The sequence below is a fragment of the Xyrauchen texanus genome, chromosome 28, assembly GCF_025860055.1.
Source record: "Xyrauchen texanus isolate HMW12.3.18 chromosome 28, RBS_HiC_50CHRs, whole genome shotgun sequence".
Classification (NCBI taxonomy): Eukaryota; Metazoa; Chordata; class Actinopteri; order Cypriniformes; family Catostomidae; genus Xyrauchen; species Xyrauchen texanus.
The window spans coordinates 12,182,386-12,209,678 of record NC_068303.1 but is presented as its reverse complement, the minus strand read 5'-3'; the positions used below and the strand labels follow the sequence as shown (position 1 = coordinate 12,209,678).

General features: G+C 35.3%; 2 protein-coding genes across 3 annotated transcripts; both read right to left on the bottom strand.

Moving 5' to 3' along the window:
• Positions 1 to 91: 91 nt before the first annotated feature.
• Positions 92 to 9,467, bottom strand: LOC127622011 (platelet-activating factor acetylhydrolase-like). Its single transcript, XM_052095866.1, has 12 exons — positions 9,350 to 9,467; positions 9,189 to 9,234; positions 8,745 to 8,884; positions 8,515 to 8,665; positions 8,186 to 8,279; positions 8,015 to 8,083; positions 6,587 to 6,758; positions 5,100 to 5,213; positions 4,864 to 4,955; positions 1,452 to 1,622; positions 1,166 to 1,314; positions 92 to 859 (listed from the first exon to the last, which is right to left on the bottom strand). The coding sequence occupies exons 3-12, from the start codon at positions 8,838 to 8,840 to the stop codon at positions 759 to 761; spliced, it is 1,209 nt and encodes a 402-aa protein (XP_051951826.1). The 5' UTR covers positions 8,841 to 8,884; positions 9,189 to 9,234; positions 9,350 to 9,467; the 3' UTR covers positions 92 to 758.
• A 9,705-nt stretch (positions 9,468 to 19,172) lies between these two features.
• Positions 19,173 to 26,270, bottom strand: LOC127622312 (adhesion G-protein coupled receptor F3-like). 2 transcript variants are annotated; one of them, XM_052096379.1, is made up of 14 exons: positions 26,135 to 26,270; positions 25,788 to 25,943; positions 25,581 to 25,630; positions 25,240 to 25,298; positions 24,975 to 25,111; positions 24,652 to 24,870; positions 24,222 to 24,455; positions 23,206 to 23,405; positions 22,484 to 22,663; positions 20,592 to 21,905; positions 20,464 to 20,505; positions 20,339 to 20,374; positions 20,154 to 20,225; positions 19,173 to 19,830 (listed from the first exon to the last, which is right to left on the bottom strand). In XM_052096379.1, exons 1-13 carry the CDS (start codon positions 26,241 to 26,243, stop codon positions 20,178 to 20,180), a joined length of 2,784 nt encoding a protein of 927 aa, XP_051952339.1. In that variant the 5' UTR covers positions 26,244 to 26,270; the 3' UTR covers positions 19,173 to 19,830; positions 20,154 to 20,177. The 2 variants fall into 2 exon arrangements, with proteins under 2 accessions (XP_051952339.1, XP_051952340.1); XM_052096380.1 differs by lacking the exons at positions 24,975 to 25,111; positions 25,240 to 25,298; positions 25,581 to 25,630; positions 25,788 to 25,943 and adding an exon at positions 23,554 to 23,697.
• Between the last annotated feature and the right edge of the window lie 1,023 nt (positions 26,271 to 27,293).

The window sequence follows — 27,293 nt, the reverse complement described above, 5'->3', positions numbered from 1 at the left end:
TTTTGTTAGCAGCACCTACATGAACATTTTCTACTGATATCCTGTTATTCCAAATTTCTGTACGTTTATAAGGTTGAAATAACTAAAATACCAAAGATATTCTGTTTAATAAACAATCTCAAATACATACAAAGATTTGTACAATTTCATACTGCATTTCTTAAACAAAACATTAGTAGTGTAAACATTTTCATTTCTTTGACTTGTAAATCAGAAGTTTGAGTTGCAGATCATGAGATAATCTAAAAAATCTGAGACTATGATGTGCTCCATAAAGTTATATAAGTGTTCTTGCTCTTTGGGCAACACACATGTATGCTATATCTGTGGCACTGTGTATATATACATCAATGGTTGTCTGCTAACTGCCTCCTTGAAACCAACATAGTCAACAATGTGGAAAACGTTTCTTATATATACCCAATTTCTCAGCTTTACATAACTAAAAACACATTAAGGCAGGGGACAAAGGACGGGAGATGTTCAAAATTTTAAAATAATATATTGCACTTCTGCTTTGAAAAGTGTGTGGCTGTTGGCTTGTAGTAGCTTCCATGAGTCATCCTGAGTAGGTTGTAGTTTTTCCCCACATAAAATTTACATCAGATCACTTTCAAATCCATAGTGCAAATCAATCGTACACAGCAGTCATAAATGGTTTCCTTAATAAAAATGCCAATGATAGATTATTCTAGATTAAATTAGGCCTTTCTCAAACATGTAACCTTTTTTTTCTCCATTTGTTCCATGTAACTGGATTAAACGGATGACTGTGGTAAAGTTATATTGGTGCCTGGAATCAAGTTATCATCTTTTCCATCAATTAGAGGATCCCACTGATTGAAGTTTTTTTCCAGATCTGAGAAATAAAAAAAATAGTTACAGTAAGTGAACTACTGACATTTCAAACCAACTTGAGTAACAAAGAAACCATTAACATTATTGAAATAATATGTTTAATCTAACATATACAATAATTTACATTGCCATCTTGTAACTACTTTTAAACTAATTAAAAACCTGCTGCTCCATTTACCTGTTTAAAGGTGTTTTAAAACAAATTGTTCATCAGATTTGCCTAAATAGTGTCAAAGAAATTCGGGGGTATAAGTTACGCTATGACAATTATAATAGTAATGTTCTCCCCACTCTCATGTTTACTTACTTAAATGGCGTTGAAGAAAAGCCAAAGTTGCTTTGTTGGACAGATCCATGGCTACATGTGGATCAATCTCTCCTTTCAGCTTCATGAGCTTTCCAATCCAGTTTCCAGTAAGAAATGTGAAATCTGTGAAACTCTGATGGACTGCTCCCCTGTCGAAACATGGTATAGGTAAGGCACAACTGCATGGGAATATATTCATATCAAAGTACTTTCTGATTGATTTGGGTGTGGGGATATGAAAATACAATAACCAACTACTTTTTTAATACTAAAATGCATGACTGACTTGATGGTTATCATTTTTCTGGGAATGATGGCCGAGTCCAGTTTCTTCATTTGGATTATATTCCCAATCCATTGGAATTTCTCAGAATTAATAAAAAAGATTGGCTGCTTCACTCTTGGGAAGATCTCCTCATCCAAAGGAAACATCCAGGAGTCCAATGCAACACCACACCTAAGAAAAAAACATTTCTGTAAAACTCTTCAGAATTAAATTAATAGCTGCATGACATGTTTGGTGCTATCAACAAACTAATATGACAGATGTATTAGCAATAGTCTGTCCTTGTTTATCCCTTGTGCATTGTTCAAATTCACTACCCTTTCGTTATGTTCGTGGCTGAAAACAGCCACTACTTTAAACTGCTGTAACAATTTATCAGATAAATATTTTTTAATTTTTTTTTTTTTTTGCATAAATCTATTAATCAACCTCAGTCCTGTTCAAAACTACTAAATGTTTAAAAAAAATTCAGGATTATAACTCTTTAATTGCCAAATTCATAAATGATGTCACTGATTTGGGGGAAAAAAAAACACAAAATGACGTATTTTCAATATAAAATGTGATTGTGGACTGGATTTTTTTTTAGCTTTTATCACAGTCTTGGACATGTCAAAGATTAGAAACAACATTGGTTTCGATGCATTGTTAGTTTTTGTGCAGCATCAGATTTAAACTTTTTCTCCCTCATTTACTGTTCGTGGCTGTTTTTGCCCCATTGACTTCCATTATAACCACATTTTTTGATTGCAAAGCCATGACACCATATAGTCATGCATTTTTGATTGTTTGTGGTTGTCCCTGTTGGGAAGAGGTAAAATTTGTAATTTTTACTGTTGATAACCACGTGGCACCATTAACCCTTTAGATAGGCCTGTGCAAAAAAAAGGCTTAGTTTCTGGCTTTTACATGGAGTTATATGGAGTATAATAGCATATTAAAATGTGTGTGTGGGTGTGTGTTGGTGTGTGTATTTGTGTGTGTGTTTGTGTGTGTGAGAGAGAGAGTGTGTGAGAACTCACCTTGTTATTTTTTAGTATTTTTGAAGCTGCACATAACAATGAGAATAATCATGCAAACATTGTCAAAACACGAACAGTATCTTCTAAATTTATCTCTAACAAGCACATGAATTCAAGTAAAAATTAACAGGAATAGGATGCATGTAGTAACAAATGTGTAATGGCACATACCTTGTCTAGATTGTCGACACCTCCCTTGCAACGGTTGTAATCTGTGATTATCTCTAGCTTCTTTTTTGGTCCCTCTGTCTTTTACATGGAGTTATATGGAGTATAATACCATATTAAAGTGTGTGTGTGGGTGTGTGTTGGTGTGTGTGTGTGAGAGAGAGAGTGTGAGAACTCACCTTGTTGCGTCTGAGAAAATCAAAACATGCACCTCAGCTCTCACAACTACATGGAGTAAACAAAAACAAAGTGCCTTTTGATGGTGAGAAATGCAGAGTAATCAAAAACAAAGCAAGTGGATTTAAACACTTGCATGCAAGCCTGCTGGTCATTTGATGGTGAGAAGAGCAGCAAGCAACATGAGAAAGGGCTTGACTTGTAGTTAAGTTTTAGAGATGATAAGGTGTCGACAATCTAGACAAGGTATGTGCCATTACACATTTGTTACTACATGCATCCTATTCCTGTTAATTTTTACTTGAATTCATGTGCTTGTTAGAGATAAATTTAGAAGATACTGTTTGTGTTTTGACAATGTTTGCATGATTATTCTCATTGTTATGTGCAGCTTCAAAAATACTAAAAAATAACAAGGTGAGTTCTCACACGCTCTCTCTCTCTCACACACACACACACACACACACACACACCCACACCCACACTTTAATATGCTATTATACTCCATATAACTCCATGTAAAAGACAGAGGGACCAAAAAATAAGCTAGAGATAATCGCAGATTACAACCGTTGCAAGGGAGGTGTCGACAATCTAGACAAGGTATGTGCCATTACACATTTGTTACTACATGCATCCTATTCCTGTTAAATTTTACTTGAATTCATGTGCTTGTTAGAGATAAATTTAGAAGCTACTGTTCGTGTTTTGACAATGTTTGCATGATTATTCTCATTGTTATGTGCAGCTTCAAAAATACTAAAAAATAACAAGGTGAGTTCTCACACACTCTCTCTCTCACACACACAAACACACACACACACCAACACACACCCACACACACACTTTAATATGCTATTATACTCCATTATAGCTCCATGTAAAAGCCAGAAACTAAGCTTTTTTTTGCACAGGCCTATCTAAAGGGTTAATGGTGCCACGTGGTTATCAACAGTAAAAATTACAAATTTTACCTCTTCCCAACAGGGAAAACCACAAACAATCAAAAATGCATGACTATATGGTGTCATGGCTTTGCAATCAAAAAATGTGGTTATAATGGAAGTCAATGGGGCAAAAACAGCCACGAACAGTAAATGAGGGAGAAAAAGTTTAAATCTGATGCTGCACAAAAACTAACAATGCATCGAAACCAATGTTGTTTCTAATCTTTGACATGTCCAAGACTGTGATAAAAGGTAAAAAAAATCCAGTCCACAATCACATTTTATATTGAAAATACGTCATTTTGTATTTTTTTTCCCCAAATCAGTGACATCATTTATGAATTTGGCAATTAAAGAGTTAAAATCCTGAATTTTTTTTTAAACATTTAGTAGTTTTGAACAAGACTGAGGTTGATTAATAGATTTATGCAAAAAATTTGAAAAAATATTTATCTGATAAATTTTTACAGCAGTTTAAAGTAGTGGCTGTTTTCAGCCACTGAACATAACCAAAGGGTAGTGAATTTGCCCACAGTGTACTGTTGAGTTTTTGAAAATTTTCAAAGCATTTTCCTAAAATATGTGTGAAAATAAGATTTGTCACCAAAAATCATTCCATTAGCTGAAACACAGAGAAAGTTATGGCCAAAAAACGACTCAAAAAAACACCCTAGTGGCTGAAAACAGCCCGAACAGCACACAAGGGTTATGAATGTAATTTTTCATGAAAATAACCTCTGAAATTAAGTTTTCAATTAAACACATCCTTTGAAATTGAGCATGATTAAATGGCAAGAATTTAGACTTCATCATTGTGGTAGCAAGTCACAACATGCTAAAAAAACAGGAAACTTGCTGAGGTTTTTGCAGACATTAGTGTGATGTATAAAGTAAGTGTATATAGCAGTGACTGCCAAATTTATCAGGCTGTATCAAAAACGTGCTGTTTTCAATTACCCACAAGATCTTTTCTACCCACAAGATCTTAACATCACAAGATGTTATTTATGGTACGTGCTAGTCAGCTGGATTGCTACCACTGTATCTCTATTGACACTATGGTTAATTATTGCCCAAATCATTTTTTTTAAAACATACTTGAATTTGACCTCCTTGCACAAACATTCAATCACTGTTGCACCTCCAAAGGAATGTCCCATAACCGTTATTCTACACAAGTCCATTGAATTCTGAAATGCAGATAGTCTTGTTATTGCCATCTCTCCAGTTTGCTTAGATTACGCTTCACTACAGTACTATAACAAATAAACAATTAGAGAATGTGAATAAGCTATTTGTATAGAAACCAAAAATATATTTAATACAATATTTACCTCCATTGTTGACAAATCAAATTGACACTGTAAGACGTTTTCCACAGACTTTCCTGAGTTGATGTCAAAGAGAATATTTAAGGCTCTGATGCATTCATCAGCTCTTTGCTTCACCTGAAACATTAAAATGAAATACAATTTATTACATGGAATATAGATCTTCTTTAGATACACTGCCTGGTAAAAAAATAAAATAATTTGCATACTCTAATATTTAGTTGAACCGCTTTTAGTTTTGATTACGGGGTGCATTCATTTTGGCATCATTTCGTCAACCTTATAGCAACGTCACAACATTTATTTCCATCCAGAGTTGCATAAATGTTTGGCTGAGATCTTGTATTGATAACGGGAGAGTCGAACCACTCCGTAAAGGCTTTCAATGGAGTTAAGGTCAGGACTCTGTGGTGGCCAATTCATGTGTGAAAATGATTCCTCATGCTCCCTTAATCACTCTTTCAAAATTTGAACATGATGAATCTTGGCATTGCCGTTCTGGAACGTGCCCGTGCCATGAGGGTAGAAAAAAATCCATTGACGGTATAACCTGGTCATTCAATACATTCAGGAAGTCAGCTGACTCTTGATTTTATTGCTGCATAATGTTGCTGAGCCTAGACCTGACCAATTGAAGCAACCCCAGATCATAACACCGGCTCCAGAGGCTTGTACAGTGGGCACTATGCATGATTCATGTGCTTCACTTCTTACCCTGATGCATACATTGCTTTGGAATAGGTGAAATCTGGACTCATCAGACAACATTTCTTTTTCCATTATTCCACAGTCCCATCTTTATGCTCCCTAGCAAATTTAAGTAGTTTTTTTTCCAATTAGTGGCTTTCTTATGGCCACACAGCTATTTAGTCCCAATCCTGTAAGTTCTCATCACATTGTGCGTGTGGAAATGCTCTTCTCATTACTTAACATAGTCGTGAGTTCTACTGTCGTTTTTTTACGATGTGACTTCAAGAGTTTAAGTTGCCTCCGATCACGATCATTCAAGTTTTTTTCCGACCACATTTCTTTCACGAAGCTGACAGTTCACTGCTATCCTTCCAGGATTTAGCAATGTGTTGGACAGTTCTGAACCCAATATCAGTGATTTCAGCAATCTCCTTAGTTTTTTCTTTGCTTGATGCAGGCCAATAATTTGCCCCTTCTAAAACACAATGACATCTTTTCCACGACCATGGCACACGTCTTCCGACATGGTGGTTTAAGTAATGAGAAGCTACACACTGCATCAGTTTGGATTAAAATAATTATTGCCAGCTGAAACATACTAATCACTGCAATAATGATCCAATCATAGGCTTTCAAGTATCTGCTTATATAAATCCAAAAAGCAACTTTTTTTTTTTTGGCCAGGCAGTGTAGTTCCTGCAATGGCTCTGCTTACAACACCAAAAATATTTTTTGCTTCACAATGAACAAAGCATAAGAAAGTTTCTCTGTAACAGCACAATGAGTAAGGATTATCTCACTTGCTTGTTTCTTAGAGGAAACTCATTCTCGCCTGGTTTCAGTTGCCTGTAATACATCCATTCTTCTTTCAGATTATCAGCCACAGGCTTGGAAATGTCACATGATGCATGTATTCTTGTTCCTGGCTCAGTATTTTCCCTGAAGTAATATGTTGCAGAGGCAGATTCATCCCTGCAATTCAAAGACATTTAATTGAACAAAAGCATACCAGAACAAATACAGTGAATAGTAATCAGCTGTCACTTTATTAGATTTTTCAAAAAACAAAATTCATTCATAAGATTAATTTTATGAATTTTTAATTCATAATCATATCTGATCTTAAAGGAATAGTTTGCTTAAAAATAAAAATTCTCTCATCATTTACAATAGTGCCGTCCCAAACTTTGTTATCATGCCATATGATTTTCTTCTGCGGAATGCAAAAGAAGATATTTTGGAGATATGAGGAGTTTTTCTCCATACAATGCAAATCAATGAGGTCCAACACTTTCAAGCTTCAAAAAAAGACAAAGGCAGTATAACGGTAATACAACTAGAGTGGTTTACTTCATGTTTTCTGAAGCGAGAAGCTCGTTTTTAACCAAAAGGTCATCTGTAGTCTCCTTGATGATCATGTTATAGATTTATAATGATACCAGGATTGAGGATCTGCCAACCACATGCAGCATCAAAGCATCACCATATTGAAGCCTGCACGGTGTTCCAATCAGGCTGGATGTCAAGATTCATAGTAAATAAGTACTTCAATTTTGATCTGTTCTTCACCCAAAGTGATCGTGCCACTTCAGAAGACATGGATTAAACTACTTAAATCATATGGATTACTTTTATACTGTGTTTGTTCTTTTTGGAGCTTGAAAGTTTTGGAGTATGGAAAAAAAAAACCCTTATACATTCTTCATAATATCTTCATTTGTGTTTCTCAGTAGAAAGAAAGTCAAACAAGTTTGGGAAAGCATGAAGGTGAGTAAAATAAGAGTGAGGGTATTTTTTAAAGTTTCATAGAAGCCATCTAGTCAATAATATTTATCAAAAAATTGCGATTTCTAATAATAACATACACAGAATTCTTAGTAATACTACTTTAAAACTAGTTTGAATTCACATTGTAGGATCACAACTTGAAACTCAGTGTGTAACTTGACCTATGACCAGCTGCTGTTAGTCATTTATGTGTCATTTGTGAGCACAGAGGTAAACACTGGTAAGAATGTGATGACCTATTTTATACTATTGTCTACACACACTATGACCATTATAACATACACAACCTTATATTAACACAGGGCAAGGAGAATACATCAAATGTAAATGTGATCATGGCAGTTTCTGGCTAAAAAATGGACTTCTCTCTAAACTAAGATACTGGACCAGTTAAAAATAATGTTTTTAATAACTAATAAAATCCAATTGAAAGCAGTCACCTGTGTTCCACAGCTGCAACAATGAAGCCCTGTGAGGCCAATTCAACACATATGGCTGAATACAATGTCCTGAAAATACACAGAAAAACACAATGGGATTGTAAAATAGTTTACCAAGAATTCATCTGAGATTGCATCGTATTTACGTCAACATTTTCAAATCGACTTTACCTGAAAGCTCCCAGTCCATGAGAGAAGATAATGACAGGATATTTCCCATCTGGTTTAAATGAGGCATCCCAGGCTGCTGGGATTTTAAAAGACCCTAATGTAAACAAATACACAGTAAAATGGTCAGGGCAGGACAGTGTAAAACAGTAAAAACAAGCAATGTTTTCTATGCCAAATTGACACAGAATTTCTCCAAATCACGCTTTACAGAAATGATATGATGAGTGCCCTATTTGGCAACAAAAATAACATTTAGCACAAATCAGCAAAGAAAAAAACTTACACAGAAGACCCACAAACAGCACAACACTGTAAAAGGGTATGTTTACCAAAGAGGTAGTTGAAAATTCTTTCACTCAGTGCTCTGTTCATCTTCAAAAAGTCTGCAAGACCATTGAAATACTCTCGACACGGGACCCAGTCTGGCAACTTTGGATTCTCTGATGCTTGGCATGGATAGTACAGTCTAAAGAATGTCCCCTTGAAGAAATGTAAGTTATATTTTTTAATCAGTAAGCTGATGACACAGACAATTCAAGTGTGCACAGTGCACAATTACCTGAACCGTGTGGCCCACCATCAGGTCTGTGCATCCTACTTGGTGCGGTCCTTTACCTGGCAGGATCCTCAAAGAGTGGTCACATGAATTACCCATTGCAAACACACACAAACAGTTCCACTTAGGGCTATGTATTAAACCTGAAAAACAAGACAACCAGTCTCAACTCCATATAGTCACAAGGTTTACTACATGACATGGCAAGTCACAATTCTCCCAAACATTTTGATGACTATGGCTTGGTAACTGACAACTTTTAATCGACTCAACATTTTAGTTTTTAGTCATCTGAAACTTGTCCTATATTAGTCACATGAAACGTGTCTAATAGAGAAGTAATAATCAGCTGGTGTCAGCTCATGCGAGTTGATTGTACTTCTCACTGCAATTGTCACATTATATAATTAAAGTTATAAGTTGTTAAATGAATGGTTTGACACTTACCATAATATGCAAACACTTTAAATTAGTGACGTGACTGGAAGTAGGTCTGTCAAAACAACGAAAACACGTTCAGCATGTTTACTGTTAGCATACTAGCCAGTTAGAACTTAACACTTAGCGAGCTGTTAAAAAGCTTTTAAAACTCATTCTTATTGACTTACCCGACGTTGACTTTGACAATTCAAATGTTTTCTTAACCAGCGTCAGCTGAACGAGTCTGCCAACAGGAAACATGGACTAGCAAGACTAGACTACCGAGTCTGCAGGCGGAGCTTCACGTCTTGGCATCTGGATCGAGTCACAGATCCTACTGATAGTAGATCAGTGTGAAATGCCCAAAGCATGCGTGAGTGATTCACTGCAGGTTGATATTCAGTGGAGTAACTAGACTGCCAGATCTACTCTGTCTGCATTGTGAATAATACACTATTATATACGTGGCGTTTTCAAGAACGTGTGGTGATAGTCATCATGATTCTGATCATTATCATTATTAGTAGGCCTACTCACATCATGTTAAGTTAACTTATACTTTATTGTTCTTTTGCAAGGAAATTTGTCTTGGTCTCGAAGGCCGCAGTGATACATAACAAAAACCAACACATTATACTAAACAATGACAATTAATACAATCATAAAATTAATTGTTAAGACGAGCTAGCTGTGATTTTGACTGAACTGAAAGGTTCCCATCCAAGCTTGTTTTCCATAGTATGGGGACTACCCAGAACTGCCTGATAAAATAGAACCACCCTCTTCTGATTAACGCCAAATAACCGAAGCCTTCTTAAAAATACAACCTTTGCTGGAATTTAGAAAAAAGGTTTCCAATATGAGCTTTCCAAGTGAATGAACAATCAATGACTATTCCCAAGTACTTATACGTACCCACCTGTTTAATAACGGCATCATGGATGGTTACTGGACTAATCACCAATTCCTTTCAGGTCAAATATAATTTCCTCTGTTTTCCTTATATTTACAATGAGTTGATTTACGTCACACCACTGCACAAAACTCCCAATTTCAGAATGGTGATCAGATGTAACATGGTTTCTGTTTAACAAACTTAAAATTGCAGTATCAGCAGAGTACTTTATGATATAATTATTCTTATTTCTACTGATACAATAATTTGTATATATAATAAAGAGAACAGGATAACTTGCACAGCCCTGGGGAGCACCAGTATTGATAGATTATTGGTTAGAAAGGGTGTTATTTACTTTCACATATTGTGTAAGGTTAGATAAAAAAGAAAATAACCATTTGATAATATAAGGATCAATAATCAAAGTTTTCAAGCGACAAATGTGGCTGAAGTGTATTAAAAGCTGAACTTAAATGTTACTTAAAGGATAGTTCACCCAGGGGCATACCTCCCCCCAATAATCAAAACAAGCAAGTACAACCTCCCCATTATTTATACCATGATCAATGGAAACATGTAGATGCTTCATGCTCCAAACCCCCCATAATCAACCCAAATCTACACCCTTGAGTTCACCCAAAAATGAAAATTCTCTCATCATCTACAGTTGTGTTCAAATATATAGCAGTCCTTTAATAAAAGTGAATAAAGTGCAAATATTTTTTAATAGCTTTTATTTCCATATTTCAAATGTATTGGAAACATTACACATTCTATTGCAAACCAAAGCATTAACTAATTTTATCAAGTCTGCATAATTCTTTTACAAGAAGCAAAGAAAAGGAATATTAGTCTGTAAAAAAATAAATAGCAGTCAACATTTTTCAAGATTTAACTTTTTCAATGGATGTTTCTTGTTGAAACATCCATTTCAGGGGCATTCCATCTTCGGCATAAGGCAACATAATCTCTTCTAGTATTTTGAAGTATTTAAACTGATCCATGATCCCTGGAATACGATAAATAGGCCCAACACCGTTGTATGAAAAACATCTCCATACCATGATTTTTACGCCACCATGCTTCACTGTCTTCACAGTGTACTGTGGCATTCAGAAACTCAGGGGTCACCTGACGTAGGCTACTGTCAATGACCACTTGACACGAAAAGAACAAATTTACTCTCATCAGTCCACAGAATGTTACACCATTTCTCTTTGGGCCAATCAATGTGTTCCTTGGCAAATTTTAACTGATTCTGCACATGGCTTTTTTTTTTTTTTCAACAATTGTGCTTAACGGGGGCTTCTTGCTGATAGTTTAGCTTTGATCAAGCGTCTTCTGACTGTAACAGTACTTACAGTTAATTTTAGATCATCTTTGATCTTTCTGTAAGTGATGATTGGCTGAATCTTTGCCATTTGGACTATTTTACTTAGCAATTCAGAAGGAAATATATTTTATAACAATGTGTGAAACATTTGCTTCCCATCATCCTTAAAAAGGACAATTAATGACACCTGTTTTTTCACAGAATTAATTAATTCTATAATGTCCACATTATATTCTAATTATTTTGAGTCAATTACTCAGAACAAGCAGCGTGCATGTCATGACAGTTGGGTCTGTTGTTTTATTATTACACTACTACATGGACGAGAGGATTGCCATTTGGCTAAAATATTCATTTAACAAAACAAATTAAATATAAATAGTTAACATTAAAATGATAAAAATATTTCCATAATTAGAGAACATACACACTCACAATGGTATACAAAACAAGTTAGAGTCATAGCCTTGCTCGAAAATATGATGTTGTTGACTTGATTTTAAGTCTTATCTTGTGAGGTGTTTTCCTGATCCCATTCCCACTCTTCTCTCCTGTCATTGTCTCTGCTGTCAGATAAAGCCAAAAGGCAATAAAATAATGTGGAAAAATACTGGCCCTTTATAGAAAGGTTTTGACTTTTCAACCTGAAAACTGAAATAGAAGCCATGAAAAAGGAAAATATGAAACCAATGACATGTATGTCAATCAAACATTTACTGCTAGTGATGGTGGGTCGTCTATTTAACAGCTCTGGACCACATCAGACTTAAAACAACATTCTTGAAAGCAAATTCAGGTATATAACTTCAAATTATACCTACAGTCAGGGTTGACACATTTTGCAAAAGCATGGGCGATAATGTTGTCACAATGAGCCAGTGTTGAAAATTTACTAAAGCTGTTCACAAATTTAAATGTGCTACTCTGTTTGCCCGTCAGGATAGTTGCGCAATGCATCGTCATGGCTTCAAATTATGATTTTCTGCGGAGAATATTTTTCAGAACATCAGCGAATACGAACAAAAATGTATTCATTGGTTGACGCAAAAAGGGTTACTGCGGAAATACATGTATTGCCCATCATGCCACCACTTCATGAAATTCAAGGACTTCTACAAAAAAAGGAAGCTGCATGGTAAGAAAAGTGATATTATCCCATACTCATCATTATTATTCATTACAATTCAAATTACTCGCCAAATTCAGTGGGAAGCCTCTCTTTCTCTCTGTCTCAATTTACAACGTCAAAGTGCCCTATATGACCTTATTGGTATGATTGTTTACAATGTAATATATTGTAACATCATGTGAATTGGAACAATGGCCTATATTATTTATTATTTTATGTTATTTAGATATTTTATTTATTATTATATATTATTTACTATATCATATAATATTTAGTATATTATATTGTTGTATTTATATAATATATTATATGTAGTGTATTATATTTATTTTTAAATGAAATTTCAGTGTAATATTTTATTTAGTAGGAATTTATTTGTTCAGTTTAATGTTGAGAATGCAGCCCTATTTGTTGCATGACTCTTTGAGTTGTTATTCAGATTTTAGAATAATTAACTTCTTATAACTCAAAGATTCAAACATGTTGATTCAGACTTGATTCAGAGTTTGTAATTCTACAGGAAACAATGCTATTCATATAATTTGCTTTCTAATTCAATGTTCTTAATTCAGTATATCACCTGTCTTTAAACTATGCATTTGCTTTGAAAGTATAACATTTTTAAATCATTTTGGTGTTGTGAAGCTAGTATGCTTATTTTAATTCTGTTATCCTCTGCTAGGGTGTGTCGAGATAAATGCCACGGGATATCTTATAGCAAGAGCATCCAAAGTGGCTCAATAATTTCCTAGTCTCATATCAGCCTCCAGACATGGATGCATTTAATTTACAGGTAACAATATATCATCCTGTGTTTGTTAATTAATGAGAGTTGTTTTAATAATGTAATTATGTAATAATTATTGTATTTGTGTTGAGAGGAAACTATTTTGAAGTATACTACCCAAGCAGATAATATCATAACTTCACTGATAGTGAATTGAGTATTGAGAAATGTGTTATGATCCTGTATTATCCTATGTGCTTGCTTTTAAACTATAGATTTTCACAAGGACTCAGTTTGCAACAAGTGGACATGCTACAGGAAGGTATCACTGGAAGCTTTTCCACACTGACTAAACTTGCTTATCGTCTGCGTGGAGTCTGCAAATCTACAAATAAAAGAATGAAGAGAAGAGGTGACCTGAAAATTGGAAAAAGACAAAATTGTTTTGATTGATGAGAGCAAATTTGGCCACAAAAGGAAGGTAATATATTTTCAATTAAATGTGGTCACACTTTATAGTGAAGATGAACGATACAATATATTTATCCTAACAGTTGAAATTTTGTCATTTTTAGTACAACCGAGTAAGACAGAGCAACAGGATGTCATGGGTGTTTGGAATTCTTGGAGTCAAATAGCAAAGCAGAAGAACCATTCTGAGAGTTGTCAGTCAGCATTCAACTCAACACCTCATGCCCATTCTCCAGAAGCATGTTAGACAAGGAAGCAATGTTGTCTCAGATGGGTGGAGAGCCTATAACTGTCTCAGAGGTGCTGGATATAACCATCTAACTGTGAACCATAAAGAGGTTTTTGTTGATCCTCGGACAGGTGCTCACACACAAAACATTGAGAGATTCTGTAACGACAACAGCGTGGAGATTTAGGGGGAACCGCACAGAAAGCATCTTGAAACGTGGCAAAGCAAGACATGGTGTGTCAATGGAAAGTAGGGCCCTGAGAGGCTCATGGGCCGGAGCCTTGGAAGGCGGGGCCATGAGAGACTTGAGGGACAACACCAGGTAACTTGGAGCCTGGAGAGTAGCAAACGACTCAAAGGACCATGGTGGATCTGGAGGTTCGGAGAACCGAGGTGGAGCTGGGGGATAGGAGGACAGAGGCGGAGCCGGTGGGACTGAGGACCAAGGTGGAGCCATAGGGAAGCAGGCTGAGGATCCGGTGCAAAAGATGGTGCTAGTTCAGTGGCCATGACGTGGAACTCTGGCTTGGCGTCCACGACGTGGATCTTTGGCTTGGCAACTGCCTCCCCCACAGTGAACACAGAACCAATAATCTGTAGGCAAGGTCAATATAATGAGCCAGGCTGTGGGTACTCCGACTGCCTGGCATCAAAATGATAGTTAAAACAAAACAGAAAATGCCTTTGAGGGCTACCTAATTGAAGTCTACTCGGCATGCCAGAGCGCAAAATTCTTCCACGTAATCCTCCAGGGAACAATTCCTCTGACACAGGCATAGTTAGACACAGGCATAGAGTTAGACTGCTGGGATCATATTTGTCAGTCAGATATTCTGTAATGCTCTCTCTGTAATGTTCTGTAACGATGTTGCTGGCAATGACAAAGATGATGACGATGAAGTATAGAACCCAAGTGCAAATTTATTCCAACTCGTGATATCCAGACACCGTAACTATAAATATGAATAAAACATAAACATGAACTTGACCTATCCAACAAAGTACATCACAAACATCACCTGACAATGGACAAAGGAAAACAGGAGGCTTAATTACATGACATGGGAGAACACATGACAAAGATAACCAATAAACACAAAGAACTGTAAACAAAATAACAAGACAGTCAACCAATGAAAACAAGACACACGTGCATGGAGGGAAACATGAAATCACATGAAAAGGGAACCACATGGCATGAAACAGGAACTAGAATTTCAAAATAAAATAAATGAAAAACATGAACTAAAATACACATGACACTAGTAATTTGGATTACAATTTATGATGGCACTGGCACTGTTCGTAAAGTCAGGAAAGCTCACACTGTCAGAGGTCAGTTATGTACTGATTTTTCTGTTTGTTTCCTTATTTTAGGATTGTCTGACAATTATTTTAACATTGACTCAAAAATTACTAAGAGAGATACTGAATATCATGTACAGCTGGTATCAAAGTTAATTACAGACATGCTCATTGCGAGTGTGATATTGCTTTTAAAAAACACTCTTGCAAACATAGCCAAGCAAAGTGATTCAAGCAGTGAAACTTTGCAAACAGTGCCGTTATACTTAAAACAGCACTCTTGAAACTGATTGTCCAAACACATACTGACAGTCACAAACACAGACAAGCAGAGTGAAATAAAATTTGAAGCAATCCATTGCTGTTATATTATATACAAAATATTAGCAATCATGGTACCATGCTGGTCCAGTCAGATTAAAAGATTGGAACTAACAGTTGTATAATACAATTTGAATGCCATATGTAAATGATCAATTCAATTCAATATTTTTTAAGGGAGGGTGATGAGTTATGGAAGATTCAGATACTTCTTCCTGGGAATTGTGGGGTCCAACAAACCATCAGGAGGGATCTTTATTGATGACAACACTCTGACTGAGACATCCTTCCCAAATGCTGTTTGAACTTCACCATCCTCCTGAATAATACCCCACATGGTGATATTATTTGGAGAGGTCGTTTTTACAACTCAGGGTTATGCTTATGGAATTAACGTTTATCCAAATGGCAGGATCAACTCATCTGAAGAGTTTTTTAGGGGTCACCTTTCATCTCTTCAGCGGCGAGAATGATGCAGTATTAGAATGGCCTGCAGTGAATCAGCAAATTACGGTCACGGCTATGGATCAAAACACTTCAAATGTCTAACAGCAGAAGCTTCACCACTGGTGAGTCTTTATTTCAGGCATTACATTTGACTGGATTCATTAGTATTAGTATTTGGCCAGTAAAGGTCACAGCAATCTTCCGTCCTTCCTTCCTTCCTTCCTTTGATGTGCTTTGTAATTGTTTATTGAATTGAATTTTAAGAATAAAGTATGCAAAAGTATTTATTCTCTTTTCCACACACGTGTGTTTGCATAATTTGTAAAGTTTACAATATGTTCTCCCTATACACATAATGATTTACTCAGATGGCAACACACAGTGGAGTAAGCCATCTACACGTGAACAATGAGATTAAAGTTGCGGTTGCTTCAGAGGTCCAGAGTTTGGCTGGGGCACCTTCATCTCACACAATTAGCTCCGCAAGAGCGACTTTCTCAAGAATGACAAACTAATCATCACTGTTAGTTTTGATGGTAAAATTCTTTTGTTTTGACTGAGTGAAGAAAGTTGTCTAAATGCCAGGCATTGACTTAGGCCTCCTTTTGTATGATGACAGTAACAGAGTCAGAAATTAATCAGGGCTTGGTGCGAAAATGTCACCAAAAGTGTGAAATAATTCATCTGTTTATGTAATTTAACAATATTACATAATATTCTAGCCCTACAAAGTTGAGCTTAGTGCCTCTGTAGAAACCGTAGTTACCCATACTTACACAAATCTGTAAAATATAGGTAATACGAAGTAATATGTAAAAATACAATCAGCTCATAAAAAAAGGTGAAGGTGAAAAAAACACTCCAAAACAGAACATTTATTAAGTTGTTTATTGTGCATTATGTATATCTACTTTTGTATTTGATTTTACATGTAGTGGTCATAATTGTTCAGATTGAGAATTAATTTAAACTAATTGATTCATTTGAAGTATTTGACAAATACTTTGGCAAATGGACTGTAATTTAAAAAATATATGACCTCATTAAAGTAAAATTCCCCTGGAATTCCAGTTTTGGGGTGCAATTATTGCACTTTAATGTGAAGTTAAAGAAATGTATTTCGGGTTCAATACAAGTTAAGCTTGACCAACAGCATGTGTCGCATAATTATGATGACTAAAAAGATTCATTTCAATTCGTACCACCTTTTCTTAAAAAAAGCACAAATCTCAGTTACTGAGAGGCACTTACTGTATTATTGAAGTGAATGGGGCCAATCTGTAATTATTAAAATATTCTTGTTTCACCGTTGCCCCTTTGTTTACCATTTTTGTCACTTTTGTAATTCCGTAGATTTCACTTTTGTCCCTTTTGTAGCTCCACAGTCTCCCTGTTAGTGTTAGTGTTCTCCATTCATTGTTTTCACCTGCCCTCGTTAATTCGCCATTGGTTTCTGTTTATCCCCTTGTTATCCTGTTTGAGTTCTGTTTGTTCATTGGCCCCTTTGTCCTATGTCCATGTATTTAAACCCTGTCGGTTTGTTCAGTCGCTGTCTATCGTTGAATGTTGTTAGCCTGGTATGTGTTCCCTGCCCGTTTTCTCAGTCTTGTGTTTATTTCCCCATTGAGGGTTTTCCTTTGTGTTTATTTCCCCATTGAGGGTTTTCCTTTGTGTTTATTTCCCCATTGAGGGTTTTCCTTTGTGTTTATTTCCCCATTGAGGGTTTTCCTTTGTGTTTATTTCCCCTTTGAGGGTTTTCCTTTGTGTTTATTTCCCCATTGAGGGTTTTCCTTTGTGTTTATTCATTTATCTGTTCCAATAAAGTAATTTTGCATTTAGACCCGCTCTCCTCGTCTGCCTTCGCTGCCTCCGTTCGTTATATGTAAACAATAAGCATGATTTTAGTGTAATAAAATTACTTGCTAACCTTTTCTGTGTAAAGTTATTTACCATTTTAAACTTCGTTGCCATGATGATGTAATGCTGTACACACTGAGATCCCACAAAAACAACGATTAAATAACTTTACAGCTCAAATAATACACACGTTTTATAGGAGAATTAATGTTTTTATAAAAAAATATAAGCTTCTGCCTTTTAACCCTCCAAAAATGGTCCCCATTCACTTCTATTGTAAGTGCCTCACTGTAGCATAACATTTTGTTTCTTAATTTTTATTTAAAGACGAAAAGTTTAGTCTAAATTAAAATAAGGTAATCAACTTTATGCCAAAAATGCCGTAGATTGATCTTAACTTGTATTGAATCCAGAATGTTTGTTTCATGGCCTCAAATTAGTTTATTTTTTGTATGTGAAAAAAATATTCAACAATGGTTAGAAATGTAAATCATTATTGTCCACTCGTCCCCATAATAAGAAAATGTATATCTATTGAGATAAAAATATTTACATTTCTTGTTAAGAGTGAGTTATTTTGCTGCCAGATTTGATACATCTTGTGAATTCAAAAATTCCAGTGAAGACCAAACTCTCCAGCTACCCCAAGCCTGCAGAAAAAAGCTTTGAGAGGTCAAAAGTTTGTGAGCCATGTGCTGTCAGCTCCCCATGTCAGCCCAACCCCTGCTGTAATGTAGGACTGTGTGTCATAAACCAGGGAAAGTCAACATGCAGGTTAGTGCACATTTAATTATCTCTATTTATTTAACTATCCAATTGCTGTTTACTGATTAGGAATACATAGCTTTATCTTGCTTGATATTGCATCTGTGGCTTAGATAGTGACATTTATGTTGTTTGCAGGTGTGCTTCTGGACAGGCAATAATGTACACAGCAGATACCTTTGAGAACCAACAAATTGATGGAGGAATTCTGGGTATTATGCTCGGTGGTGCTGCAGGCACTGTAGCCATTACTGTTGCATTATTGCAGTGATCTATAGAAAGCAGTAAACTTAATAATGCTAGAACTGAAAATGTAATTATTTCATATGTATAGTCAATGTGACAATTTATCAAGAACAATTTTATCAATTTTCACTCATCAAATTGTACTTTTCCTAAAAAGATCACTTAATGATGAATCATCCAACAATAGCATGTCCATAATTTATCTTTTATTCATACTTATATTTTATTTGTATGGTTAACAATAAAATCTCAATTTTTTCATAAAAAAAAGCAAATAGATCTCACAAGGTAAAGAATAAAACAAATGTAACAAAAAAATACAAAATAGTTGTCAAGCTGCCTTGCAATTTTTAAATCCTTACTATCATTGCTTAGACATGTTACATGAACTTTGTTTCAGATATTTAGTTAGAAGTGTGTTGTTTTACAGTAAAACCATTATTGATGTATGAAAATAGCTCATAAAAATGTATGTCACTGTTTCATTTGCTTAAAAAATAAGAAGGAAAGTACATTGTTATTACAACCGAAGTACATAACCATTAATATGAGATTAAAACAGCACAAATTTTACATAGCATTTTAGAGATATATATAATCCTTATCAGATGTGCAGAACTGTTTTAAATAAGACAAAGACAATGAGGGTAGAAAACTATAGATAATTGCAAGATATATACAGCAGCTATTACATTGTTCTTTTAGAAAAAACTAACAACATCTATTATGAATTAGTTCACTTGGATTGTTATCAAGGATGCTTTCTGTGTCTGTTTCATACTGTTTGTGCCTAATTGTTAAGGAGTATGTACAAAATAAAATACCACAGTCTTTACTCCAAAGATATTTAAAGTCTTTGTCAAACAGCTCCTTCTCCTATTTTTGGAGCTGCTTCTGTGGTTTCAGTGGTGGATCCATCTTCATTGTTTCATATGCTCCTTCTGCAGTTAAAATTTGAAACAGAAAAGGAATTAAGGAATGTGCCCCTTATTGGGATGGTTCTTTCTTCTGTGGAACACAAAAGGAGATGATCTGGCAGAATGACAGCCTCAGTCACCATTTACTTTCATTGTATGGAAAAAAATATATATATAATGGAAGTGAATAGTGATTGGGATTAACATACTGCCTAACATCTCATTTAGAGTTCCACGGAAGAATGTAATTCGGGTTTGGAACAATATACGGGGCAGAAAATTACAGAATTTAAATGTTTAAACTTTTAAAATAAAACAAGGTTATTAAGCTTTGTCCAAACGCTTACCTTGTGTGCATTAACTTGTATGGATCATTTATTTGTGATGGTTGTTGTCGTGCCTGGACCTTTGCCTGATTTCTGAGCATAGAAAAAAATCTAATTATAATTTTTCAAATGAATATAGTATTTGGAAACATTTTTTGCTGTAAAAACAGTTGTGGTCGGACAGGAAGGCATTAAATTACACTTACCCCAAACATAACCATCCTTAAAATTTCATCTCGGACCTAGAGAGAAAAAAATAAATATATATATTAGTGTTCTGTGGCTTTAACCAAACTGGACAGCCATAATCTCAATAACAATACAAACACACCCTCTTTTCTGCTAAACATCCCGTCAATAAGATGAAGAATCCCTGGAAATTAAGGTATAAATTATTAAATCAGTTTACTAAAATGTTTTAAAAAAAAAATGTATTTGTGTGCAGAGAACTTTGAATACCTGAAAAGAGTTGAGTATGGTGAACAGGTAATGGACCACACAAGTAATAAGCTGTTTAAAGTCGTTCATTATAAAAACAAATAGTCCCAGAATCCAAGTTCCACCAAAAATAGGCGTGAGAAAGATAATCACTTTGATTATGCTCTTTGTTGCATCTCTGTCCCCCTTTTTGTTGGTCTCTGCCCCGGATGGCTTTAAGACCGTTACAATGACCGTCACCATGGCAAAAATGTTCACCAGCACAATGGTCCCAACAGGTAAGAGAAACGCATGGATGGATCCTACCATTGCTGACGTGTAGGTAAGCCAACATGTCTTAGTGTCGTAGTAGGGTACGTCAGTCAGTTGGTTGTAGTACAAATACGTAACTGCCACAGTCACTGTTGGACACACATAGCCGATGGTGAACCCCAGGATCATGTAGACCTTTTTCCCAATGTGGCTGAAGACAAAAATGAGCTGGTGGACCAGCATGACGCTCAGACACAGCATCCAGAAAAACATGGCCAGGAAAAAGTAATGCTTTGCCACTACCAGAACCAGGCACATGGTGTCATTTAGGATAGAGGGGAAGGAGGAAGCTAAGAAGCTGCAGTCAGCCAGGAGCAGACACAATCCAATGTTGAGGAGAGCGGTGTGCCGAAAGTGGGAGAGGTTGGATATGACAATGGCACTCCAGACCAAACACTCGATGATGATGTAGATGATTAGGGAACAGATTGAGGTTCCCAATCCGATGTAAGTGATCAGTTCCATGAAAGGCAGGTTTACAGGATGCTTGGACATCAGCACGGAGAAAGAGGTGAGATGATCGCATTCGCAGTAGGGAATGTTTCCAGGTCCTCGAACAAACTGGCAGCCTTCGTCTGACCAACTCTCCTCGGTGACATTCCAGAACACACAGAGCATTTCGGCATCTGCATCTTCATTTGGAAAAGCTAGTTTGATGTTTACACCTGGAGATGTATTGTTCTCAACAGTAGCGGACACAACTATGTTAGAAACATATGCACTTTTGTATTCCAGCATCGGTAGGTGGTTGGCCAAGCTCAGTAACCCTACAGTTTTCACCATGTCTGCTGTGGCGTTCAGCTCAACATCCACACCGAAGACAGATCCGTTGCAAGACGGGCCGCTTCGGCAGACCTGGAACTGAATGTTAGAAGCATTATAACCATTGCTGGCATTTATTCTGATGCTTTTGATGAGCCCTTCTACAGATGAAAGATATTGCGTCGCCAATGCACCATTTTCCTCTTTGTCTTCTACATTCCAGGTTATGTTCAGCATACTGCTGGCCGATTCGATGAAGTCCTTCAAGAGAACAGATTTACTTCAAATAAGTGGTATATTTGCCAACATTTTAAAGCCATTTAAGAGTTTTTAATCATTCAAGTATATGATATTTTGGATTATGTAGGACCTTTCAATATTATGTCAAAGCCTAATTTTTGTATACCATCTGTCATAACTATTCATGGTGTCTTTACATTTTTGGTGCTTTTAGATTTTTTTTTTAACACTAGAGCATAATTTTAAATTTGTAATAGATAAATGTGTACAGTTTAATGTAGTTTCATATGATTATTATATGAGTAGTCTATTTTTATAGAAAAATGATGATGTCAAGGAACATAGTTGGCAGCATTACACTGTGAAACACTGACCCTGTAATAAACTATGCATAAGATATGGGTACTCAAAATTTATTTTCTGAGGTTTACCATAATTACCTTTATTTAGAAATGTATAATATATAGGTTTATAATGATTGAGTGCCAAAATCCAAATAATTTTTTTCTATTGAAATAAAGACATGGTTTGATTATGATATCATGAGGTCACAAATATTTAGAAGTTGTGGGTCTTCAAGATGCAAATTAAATTCTTACTTCCAGAAGGTTCTCTCGCATTGGCATGTTTACTGATGCATTTTTCATAGTTTGGAAAACAGTTAGTCCAGTCATGACATCACCAAAAGTGTTTTCTCCCACTTCTGATGTGTTATTTCTCAAACTTTGAAAGATTAATTGAGCTCCCTCTTGTGTTGCTCCAAGTCCTTTTTCAAAATCCTGGGTTGAGAAAACAATTAGACTGTTAGACTAACTATTTCCATGTGTTACGTGTGTGTAACTTTTTTTCAGTGTTAAAATACTTTCTATAAGTAAGCCAATCGTATGTTAAATTTATTGAAAACTGTAAACACATAGTCTCTGTGGAGCTATGAAAATTCCCGTTTGGTTAGATTGACCCATCTCATGAGACACAGCCATATTGGCTGCGTCCGAAAGCTGGATGGTAGGATGAAAATAAGGTGCCTTTCGAACTGTTCTGTGACCACTTTCCGAGTTCCATTCATTAAAAAACTTCAAGCCATTAATTGATAAGGCAGCAAGTCAGCTGCATAAGCTTTTGGATGTAGACACTGAGTGTGTAGTCAATGGTGTGAGTTGAGAAGTGGGGGTTTCAGAAAAGATGTCCTGAAATTCTGTTCGGTGACATTAGTGTCACAAAAATAAACACTTTGGTTTAAGTCCTTAGATCAGTCAGCACTCTTCCAATATCGATACTGTGTTCATATATTATAGTTATACACAGCTCACAATTAGCTTACCTTTGCTTGCAAGGCCACTGCATTCAGGATTGTTTTAACACACAGAGAAACTTCTTCCCCCCATTTGTTTCCAAGGCATTTGCGTTTCAGTATTCCCTGTCTGCCTGGTTCAACACAATCTATAACTGCTATTTCATTATTCTTTGTTTTTGGCCAGTTTTTTCCATCAGTTGAATCCTCTGTACAAAACAGGTCACCTGCTGCAAATACAAAGATTTGTTTTTATTTGTATTCAAACATGTTTTGTTTTTTTTTCATTTATTGTGTGATGAAACTACAGATGTTGTATAATTGCATGCATTCAGTGCAACATGAGAGTTATTCTGTAACTTTGTTTTCAATACTTACAATATATTATCGGTATTTTTATTATGCGATTTTGAGTCTGATTCATACTGTTATATATAGTACAACCACCTTCAATTGAAAGCAGTTTGTCTCCTGTCACACATTCAACAGTGAAATTTTCAGTAAACTTTATTCCATTGCTCTCTGTAAAACAAATGTAGATCATCACTTTAACAATGCGCATGCTCCAAGTTTGAACATACCAGAGAGTTTTTTTTGTCTTAATTTTGATTAAAAGTCTAAATGTATTGTTCATATATACAATAATATACAGTATACAGTATATATAATTTAAAACCCAACTTTTTTTTTCAAAAGTATACCACTTGTAAATGCCACTTGGCTTAATATTTCATTTTTATGCAATGACATACCTATGTTTTTAAGTGTGACTTAAGTGCCAAAATACATTTTGACCACTTACAAACCTAACTTCATTCTAACAGTGCTTATTTTGAAACTAGTTCATCATTGCTTCACCATATTGGAAAATTCCTTTATACAAAAAGCAAAGAAAGCATACTGTATCTGTGAAGCCGTAGACTAAGCTTTGTGACTTGGAGTATTAACATGTTAATTGTACATCTACAGGAAATGACTAATGATTATTAAAATGTTAGACTAACATGGTTAAGTGATGCCAAGGAATAATGTATTTTCATCCTTACCATATTTAATTGGTGATAATTTTTCTGTAGTTCCAAATTTTAAATAAGCTTTGTAGATTTCAGTGCTGTTCTCGATGGAACATGAAATGGTAACTTTGGTGCTTTTTTCCGCAGAGCAGTCTGCAGTCTGTGGCATGCTGGTCACATTAATCACCTCTGGTAGCAGTGCGATTTGAAGAGGTGCCGAGGCCATGTGAGCTATGTTCCCAGTGATAAAAAGGCACATGTATGTTCCTGGAATATGAAGAAATATTGATACATCAGAAGTACAAAAAGTAACGAAGTAAATGCCAGAGCATTTCGTGGAGCGTGGTGCTAGCAATACCAAGTTCATGGGGTCAAGTCCCAAAGAACACATTAACTGATAAAGTTTATACTTTGCACTTTGCATAAAAGCGTTTAATTGTTTAAATCATTTTATTGTACTCACCTGACCAATATCCATTTGTCTTTAGAAGTGTGACTGTTGTTGTTTTTGTACAAGTGTCTGAAAGCGTTAGTTCACTCCCCGGTCCCAGAATCAGAGGTGTTTCGTCCCCTCTGACCATTTTCCACTCACACTTTTCCATCTGTTCCACGCTCATGCAGTTCAGTTGTTGTTTTGAATTGTAACACACTTTCCCTTCAGGTGCCTCAATGTATACCATTCCTGTACATGAAACAAACATAATACTGTGATGGTGAAAAGAAGCATGAATGGATAAATAGATAGACCAAGTGGCACAAAATATTAGTGTGGTTGCAGTGTTTTACCTAGTGACATAACATTGAGGGAATAAACTGTTGTATTATTCAGCAATGCATTTATTATGCTTTGAACTTTGGTGGTGGAAAACACAGAACTCAGAGACACCGAGAAATTGTGAGTGTACGTATTTATCCCTGTTTTACTGTGTGACATAAAAGAGAAGGGAAAGATGAAGTTCTTGGTGACATTTTTTAGACAGTCTTATAAAACGAAGAAATTAAAGCAATGAAGAGTAATTTAACAAAGATGAAATGAAAAATATTTCCTCACTTGGTGTTAAGTATAGTCAATGAGTTGAAGGCATTTAGCACACGGAAAGAGCTGTCCAGCTAAAATAAATTGGACAAATATGTGAACAAATGTGTGTGTGTTTAAAATGATTGATGTTAGGATTATCTCTCTATACAGTCTTTATACAGCTTTAACATTAGCAATCACTGATTCAACAACTGAGATATGCATTTTAATATGTATAGAATATAGAATCTCTTCATCAGAATAGGCCTACTTTTGATTAAAAATACATAAGGTTCAGAAAATGTTTGTCTAAATATGGGGCTGCCTACAGATACTGCATTTTAGAATTGCATGGAAAGGAGCTGTACACGTACCAATGCAATGACATTTGAGGAGGAACCAGTGAGCAGGCCACTGAGTGAAACTGTAGGAAAATCAGAAATGTTCCTCAGATGTACCTTTGTCAAAGTACTGTAATGTGTTGTAATGTAATATACTGTAATGTACTTGAAATTACATTTATGTTTCAGCTTAAACGTTTTTTTTTTTTTTTTTTTTTTGTATTCCATCAGACAACATACCATTCACTTTGGGCAGGCACAGTGGTGTGTAGTGTGATATATTTGCCACACATTTGTCCACATTGCAGCATTTATTGACGGAGTCACACACAAGGTTGCTCCAAACATAGTCTCTTCCGCACCAGCATGTTGAATTTGTGCCAATTATCTCACACTCTACAAAATGATACATGATCAAAAAATTATTATGAAGTGTATTTATACTATTTTGAAATGTACAGTAATCTTGCAGACTGGTAGCTCTGTATTTCATTTAGCTATTGAATTTGTTGTTTATGGAACATTTTTGAGTGAATTTAAATGTGACATTTAATATATATTAGCTTACCATGGTAGATTTAACTCACCTGCGACTATTTCAGCATTTGTAATCGTCACCCCTAATGTATCCAAAGAAATCCCGATGATTCCAGGCAGATTTTCAGCAACATTTAGGGTCTTATTGCCCTCAATCATGACCTCTGCCCAATAGGTCACATCTGCAGACCCTGTAAGTTTAGTTTAGTTGTGAGTTTGATGCTTGTTTTATTTGTCTGAGTGTGATTTGTTTGTCTACATACTTACCCACATTTGAGACCTGTTGGGTCACAGAAGGAAAGTAGTCAATATGTTTGTTCTACTTGTTTATTAAGGTCATAAACAAATGATCTCTCATAATGTATAATAAATAAAATAGTGTTCTTATATGTTAGAAACCATACATAATATATTATACAATAGAGAATATAGCGCATGCAAAGAATTCAAAATATATATATATATATATATATATATATATATATATATATATATATATATATATATATATATATATGTTTATATGAACAGGCATCATATATAGCTGAATGACAGTGGTGTATTGTGAATAAAAATGTATTCAGTGTCAATATCATTGATAAGAAGAGAGCAGAAGAACTATTAATTTACAGGGTGGTTGTATGCAGCAGTCTGACAACTACTAATCATGATATGTATTACTGAGGATTGAAGCTGTTTTTAAATCTGTATGCAAGATGTAAGTTGTAATGTATATTTGTATACTGTTGTTATTAACTTTACCTGGCTAAAAATGAAAAGTGCTGCAAAAAGCAACATGCCAGCATCAGACAGTTTCTTGATCCTAAAAGGGAGATATGTCATTGAACATTGTTATAAGTCAAATATTAGATTTTTTCATCAACATCAAGACTTTAGGGTAAACATTGTATGTATGTATACCGTAAAGGGAAGTGTATTTAAATTGTTGTGACTGATTCTTTTAAGCTTTTCACCATTTTTTTAATCACCATTTAGCTTTCATTAGCTCATTTTAAGTTGTCCTGTAATCTGAAAAATTAGTACAAATATTCCATGTAGTCTTTCAATTAATACTTTGTATAATCTAATTAGTTGACCTTATTTAGATTTTTAAGGCAACAAGTTTTGAATGCTTCAAAACATATTTGTCATTTAAGTTAAAGTAGCATTAACTAGTAACATGTAAACAACTCATCTGTGATTAAAGTA